The sequence below is a fragment of the Cornus florida genome, unplaced genomic scaffold (assembly GCF_030987335.1).
Source record: "Cornus florida cultivar Cherokee Brave unplaced genomic scaffold, ASM3098733v1 CherokeeBrave_3.0.0_Hap2_Chr04, whole genome shotgun sequence".
Classification (NCBI taxonomy): Eukaryota; Viridiplantae; Streptophyta; class Magnoliopsida; order Cornales; family Cornaceae; genus Cornus; species Cornus florida.
Genome location: NW_026775574.1, coordinates 48,053,342 through 48,060,494, shown reverse-complemented (window position 1 = coordinate 48,060,494; position 7,153 = coordinate 48,053,342). Strand labels below are relative to the sequence as shown.

The following is a 7,153-nucleotide window of genomic DNA, read 5'->3' as shown; positions in this document are numbered from 1 at the left end:
ATCCGATTTATTCAAGGAACTATCGAGGCCAAGTGTTATCTGCGAGCCAAGGCCGATAGTTGAAGTTAATGAACAACAGGTTGTTAATGGACCAAGCCCAAAAGGAGAAAGAGAAAATGCTAGCATTTAAAGCTAGCATGGCACGGCTGAGAGCATATCTCGCCGAAAGACGGGCAATGTTGTGGAGTGATATGTCGGCCAATATGGCCGAAATCATAGAAGAAGGTGAATCAGGGGATTGTCGAGATGTTATTCAGCTAGAAGAGCTAGATGCAGCTCCGGCTAAGCTAGAGGATCTGAAAGCCGATGTTCAGGAACCCTTGTTGGAGATCAATTTGGGAACAGAGGAAGAGCCTCGGCCAACCTACATAAGTGATCTTCTATAACTTGACTTTAAAGCTGAACTGATCTCGTTGCTTAGAGAATATAAGGATTGTTTTGCTTGGAATTACACTGAGATGCCGGGATTACCAAGGCAGCTAGTTGAACATCGACTACCTATAAAAGAAGGTTTCAGACCGTTCAAGCAAGCGCCAAGACGTATGTCAACAGAAGTGACTATGAAAGTGAAGGAGGAAATTGAGAGGTTACTCAAAGCAGGACTCATCCGGACCACAAGGTATTGTGATTGGCTATCCAATATCGTTCCCGTGGTTAAGAAGAATGGAAAGATTAGGGTGTGCGTAGACTTCCGGAATTTAAATTTAGCTACTCCAAAAGATGAGTATCCAATGCCCATGGCCGATCAATTGATTGATGCGGCCGCCAAGAATGAGATTCTGTCATTCATGGACGGTCACTCAGGATACAACCAGATATTCATAGCAGAGGATGATGTTAACAAGACGGCATTTAGATGTCCGGGAGCCATAGGCACTTTCGAATGGGTGGTGATGCCCTTTGGTTTGAAGAATGCCGGAGCCACTTATCAACGAGCTATGAATGCAATCTTCCATGACATGATTGGGAAATTTATGGAAGTATATATTGACGACGTGGTGGTGAAATCAGCGACAAAGGCGAAACATCTGGCCGACTTGAGGAGATCATTTGAGAGAATGAGAACCCATGGTTTGAAGATGAACCCACTTAAATGCGCCTTTGGAGTGACAGCTGGGAACTTTCTAGGGTTCTTGGTGCATCGTAGGGGTATCGAGATCGACAAGAATAAAGCTAGGGCGATCATCGACGCTCAACCACCTCGCAACAAGAAGGAGTTACAAAGACTGATTGGTCAAATCACATACTTGGGAAGGTTTATTTCAAACCGTGCTGGAAAGATCCATACCTTTTCTCCGCTCTTAAAGCTCAAATCAGAGGAAGACTTTCGATGGGAAAAGCATCACCAACATGTGTTTAAATCAATCAAGGAATATCTTGCTAACCCTCCTGTCCTTATGCCACCTACGAAGAAACAGCCGCTGAAGTTATATATTTCAGCCGCGGATGAGTCAATCGGAAGTTTGTTAGCCCAGGATAATGAAGTAGGGAAAGAACAGGCGGTGTATTACCTTAGTCGTATTTTGACACCGGTTGAGAGTCGATATACGCCAATCGAAAAAATGTGTCTTGCTTTGTATTTTGCTGCTCACAAATTGAGAATATATATGCTACCTGTTTTAGTTTATGTGATTTGTGCCACTGACTTAATTAAGTATATGCTTTCTCGTCCAATAATTTCTAGACGAATAGGCAAGTGGTCCTTGGCCCTTATGGAATTCAGTTTCCAATATGTGCCTCAAAGGGCCGTGAAGGGCCAAGCACTTGCTGATTTCCTAGCTGACCATCCATGCTTGGATGTTGATCCGGGAGTCTATGATGCAATGGAGTTATGTGCTATTCAACTAACTCCTTGGACTCTAATTTTTTACGGATCCAGCGCAAATGATGTCGGGGGAGCTGGAGTTGTAATAATTGCACCAAATGGCAGGAAAACAACATATTCTTTCTTTCTAGATTTCAAATGTTCTAACAATCAAGCAGAATATGAAGCTCTGATTATTGGTCTTGAAATACTCTTAGAGATGGGGGCACAGACCGTTGAAATCATAGGTGATTCAAGTCTGGTGATCGGTCAGTTGTCCAGCAATTTCAGGTGCCAAAGTTGGCACCTCAAACCATTCCACTCTATAGCCATGCAATTACTACAAGAATTTGCAGAGGTAAAGGTCAAGCATGTTTATAGATTGCATAATAAAGAGGCCAATGATTTGGCTCAAATAGCATCTGGCATTAGGGTGCCAGAAGGAATAATGGAGAATTTGATCAGAATAAAGAGAAGATCATTACCCTCAGTTAAGGCGAGGGAGGAATTGTTGGCGGAGGTCTTTACAATCGAGGTGGAAGACGATATGGAAGAGGATGATTGGAGAACACCGATCGTCGATTTTCTCAAAAATCCAGACCCTAAGGCTGACAAGAAGCTAAAAATCAAAGCTCTTAAGTTTGTGATGATTGATGGAGACCTATTCAGGAAAAGCATTAAAGATGACCTACTCTTAAGGTGTGTCAGTAAGAAAGAAGCCATGAAAGTAATGGGAGAGACCCATGAAGGGATATGTGGTGCTCACCAAGCTGGAATAAAGATGAAGTGGCTGATTAGAAGGTACGCTTATTACTGGCCCGGGATGCTTAAAGATTGTATCACTTACGCCAAAGGATGTCAAGCGTGTCAAAGGCATGGGCCAATCCATAGAGCCCCGGCGATTGAATTACAACCAATCATAAAACCATGGCCTTTTAGAGGCTGGGCTATGGATTTGATAGGGAAAGTTTATCCACCTTCTTCTAAACAACATTGTTTTATCATTGTGGCAACTGACTACTTTACCAAGTGGGTCGAAGCGGTGCCCATGAAGTTAGTGCACCAAGAAGATGTGATTCGGTTTATCAAACAACATGTTATTCATAGATTTGGGATCCCAGAATCAATCACAACTGATCGAGGTTCAGCCCTTGTTGCCAAAGAAGTGCAGGCATTTGCAGCAGAGTACGGGATCAAGCTCCTAAACTCAACCCCTCACTTTACACAAGGAAATGGTCAAGCCGAGTCGTCTAATAAGACGCTAAAAGGCATCATTGAAAAAATGGTGGAAGATAACCCTAGGGTGTGGCATGAACTGCTATCAGAAGCACTTTGGGCATATAGGACTTCTCAACAGTCGAGCACAGGTGTGACTCCATTTATGCTCACCTATGGTCATGATGCAGTTTTGCCTATGGAAGTGACTGTACGGTCAATGAGATTCGCATTGCAAAACAATTTGACCCCTGCTGAATATAATGAGTCTATGTTGGTCGAATTGGAGGACCTAGACGAAGTAAGGTTAAGGGCTCTTGACCACATACAAGTTCAGAAGAGGCGAGTAGCAAGGGCATATAACAAGCGTGTTAGGGCCAAAATCTTGGGTGAAGGTGACTTGGTTTGGAAGACTGTCCTCCCAATGGGTGTGAATGATCGAAAATATGGAAAATGGTCACCAAATTGGGAAGGTCCATTTGTGGTTTACAAAGTCTTAAAAGGAGGCGCAAATCATTTGCAAGATCTTGACGGGGAAATACACCCTCGACCGATTAATGGCCGATACTTAAAAACTTATTATCCTACAATGTGGGAGACAATGGAGAATAAAACCAAAGATGGTTAAATAACTAGAAGCCATAGAGACATGCATTTCATTCGTTGTTTTCATTGAGTACAAAATTTATAAGAGTCATTACCTATCATTTTCTTTGCAGATAAACAAAATGACTCCTGAGCTCATCCCACTCTTTCTTAGACATGGCCATTTTTTCATCCTCTTTGGCCTTCTCAGCCCTCAGTTGAGGAATTTCTTTTGAGAACGATTCTCTCTGCTGATCAATTTCCACATTCTTTTGATAAATCTCCTTCATCTGAATAGCGAGTCCTTCTCTTGACCGGGCAGTTCCAGTCAACTCCATCTTGAGACGTTCTATCTCTCGTTCGATCTCTGCTGCTCTTTGGCTTTCCCTAACATAAGTTAATTTTAAGGTCCGAAAATGGGAAACATTGTCTTTCTCTTGTTGAATCAAAGATTCTTGCTCCTGCAGTTTTTCATGGATCGTAGACGACAGCTCACTAGCCTTCTGAGAGGAGAGCTGAAAATCAGAGACGAGAGTCGGGAATCGACTCTGGACAGATTGAAGATGGTTTATCTGTTCTTGATTTAAGTCATGATGATCTATCAAGACGGACATGGCATCAGTCACATCAGCAGCCAAACTTGGCATCTCAGAGAGGTCTCGGGACACGACGGCGACTAGTAATCTTTTTGCCCCCTCAATATCTGGCGGACGATTGGAAGACGTAGGCACAACAACTGGCTCACTCATCAAGGGGTCCGCTATCTCGGAAAAGTAGGCATCAAAGTCATCGATCGTGCTATAAGTTTGAAGGGGCGGTTGGGACTGAGAATTTGAGCCAGCCTGCGAATGAAAGGAATTTGGTAAAACAAGTCAAGGCTTGAATGAGAGAACAAGTCATAAATACTCACACCAACTGGTGAAGGCCGAGTCACATGGCCAAAGGTGCGTCTGGTAGCAAACGCTGGTGCAGAGTAAGGGCTTGGAACTCTTGGTTGTGTGCCCGGGGCAACCTGCAAGAGAAGAATGTTTCTGAATGCCTAACTTTGATAAAGATATATGGGAGATGTACTGAAAGATCATCTTGAAAATCACCTCAGCCCCATCAAACTGATGAAAGACAGTGTTTGGTTGAGTAGTGGCTTGTTAACACTCGACTCCACTAGTGCGAGGGTGATCAGCATTCGCAATGTCATCACAAATGTTGATCCTATCTCTTGACAACGACCTAGCCGAGTGTGAGGAAACCTGTCCATAAAGATGCCATTAGAATCGGCAAGGTACATTGGTACTGAAAGTAAAAACAAAGCATAGTTACCTCACGGCTGGTAGAGATATTTGTCTCAACTGAGAAAGTCGATGGCATCAAGGGATCAGGATTTTCTTCCTCCTCTTCATCGATCAGAGGTAAAGGGTTGGTGGTCCTAACTGAGGTAACCTGTTTTCTTCCTTTCCCTGCCCTGGTCACCTGGAATACCATTGAGGTTAAAAAAGAGGTATTAGGTGGTACATATAAGTAAGCTAAAGTTCTAAGAGATTATGCTTTAAAGAATTCATAAGGAAAACCTTAGGCCTCTTGGGGAGCACCACGTTTTCCTCGTCAGCCTCAGGCATTTCCGCCTCATGATCAGAAACTCCCAATGGGTCATAGAAGTCAACAGCTGCATAAAGGAAAAGATATTCTTATGATCCAAGGCATAGAACTTGGTATTTATATATATGTAAGTGTGAGTGTGTACCTTCTTTGGATGACTTTGATTTTTTCGTCCTGCTGGGAGAACCAGGATTAGCTACACTGATCCCTTTTGATGGCTTGGTCGAGGCTCCTTGGGGTTTAATAAAAATGGAGGCAATCCTATTTGTTATAGTGCGAGAATCCTCCACCATAACCTCCGCAATATGGTTTCCCCACCAGTAGTCAAAGGATAGAGAAGTATCAGGATTTTCCAAAAATGGCTGCAAAGAGAACTTGTTACAGAGACGGTTAAACCGGGAGGATACTCTATCCACCGTTTCTTTTGAGGTGAAGACTACTCGTTCCAAGAAAGAAGTATTGAAAGATCGAAAAGGCGGAAGTGGAACGAGTTGGGTGAGACCAAATTGTCTAGCAAATTGTGGGGGATTGTAATACTCCACCCCACACTTACTATTTGGAGAGCCCATTCTTGAACATCCATTGGAGATGTCCCTAGCAATCAAGAAACTGGCCCAGGTTTGTGTATGTTCGTCTTGGCAACTCGGTGGAGCCTGGGCAGGGGGATAGGAAAGCCACAAAGGTCGCCTCGGTCTAGGAGAGAATGGCAAGAAAAGATGACTGGCCCGGTATGCAGGGAGTTTGTAAAAAAAGGAGAACATGGTTTTGAACGATCTTTTTCCTGGTTGAATATGTGCATAATGATAGCCGGGAACAGGAACAGCGGTCGACAAGTCGAGATCGGGATAAAGCTCAGGGAAATATGCGTATTCCCAAAGTTGTAATAGCCAGAATGGCCTAAAACAGGTTTTGAAGTTGGAAGCAACATATTCCCCGATGCCACGGTAAAGATAAGAAAGCAAAAAAGGAGCGAGAGCAAGTTTCTCGCCCGAGTGAAGAGCAAGGGCCAATTGAGTAAATTCCTTAGTGACTGTGAGCGAAGAAACGCAAAATAAGAACCTATTCAGCCAGTACACCAAGAAAGAAATATGCTCAGCGATGGAAACCGAAGTTCCTTTACCTTTGCTGGTTTTAATAAAAGGGCCATGGGTAGTAATGCGCTCAGAAGCGTCAGGTTTCTTTGGATATTCATAAGCTACTTCAGGAACGGTGAGAAGTGAATTTATTTCTGTACCGTGAGGCCTGAGCCCGGTAAGAAAACAGATATCTTGCACCGTCGGGCCAATCATACCACACCGAAGATGGAAGGCATTGGTGGAACTCGACCAGAAAAAGAGTAATGAGACGAGAGCCTCCTTATCGATAGAGATTCAATTTTTTGAAAGAATGATGGCATCATAAATGCCGACCTCCTTCCATAATGCTCCGTAGTGAGGTTCAACCCGATCAACCCAATCAATCCAGTCACTTTGAGGGATCGGGCAATTTTTGAAAAGGTTGGAAGAATCCACAAGATTAGAGAACTCGCGCTGAAATGGGAGTTGCTCCTCAGCTAAGGGACAGTAGGGAAGAAGTGAGGTTGGTGGACTATCTCTGAAGGCTGGAGCAAGGCCGATTCTAGGTGAGGAGTCAACACCTAGGACACTGGCTAACACTTCACTAGTGCTGAAAACATCGGTAGCAATGATCTCGTTGACGAGATTTTAAACAATCCCAGCTCGACTGGAAGATTTATTACTGGCCGGAATTGCCGTGTTCTCAGCGACAATCGTTGTGTTCTTATTACCACCCATTGGCTGAAGGCAAGGAAAGAAAGAAATTAGAGAATAACCAGTGAAAAGGTTAATGGAAGCCAAAATTTTGGTTTACTGACGAAGAGGAAATTTCATTTCAAAATCTCACTGGTCCACTGGCCGGAGCCGATGTATTTGCGGCGGCAATTGTTGAATTTCTTTT

The 7,153-nt window shown here is 43.6% G+C and overlaps 1 protein-coding gene across 1 annotated transcript; it reads left to right on the top strand.

Annotated features, from left to right (window-relative positions):
- The first annotated feature begins 458 nt into the window (after window positions 1–458).
- LOC132304950 (uncharacterized) lies at window positions 459–3,647 on the top strand. Its single transcript, XM_059802646.1, has one exon. The coding sequence runs from the start codon at window positions 459–461 to the stop codon at window positions 3,645–3,647; it is 3,189 nt and encodes a 1,062-aa protein (XP_059658629.1).
- Window positions 3,648–7,153: the final 3,506 nt, after the last annotated feature.

Coding starts and splice junctions, on each gene's coding strand:
- LOC132304950 (XM_059802646.1), top strand. CDS start 459: ATGCCGGGATTACCAAGGCAGCTAGTTGAACATCGACTACCTATAAAA.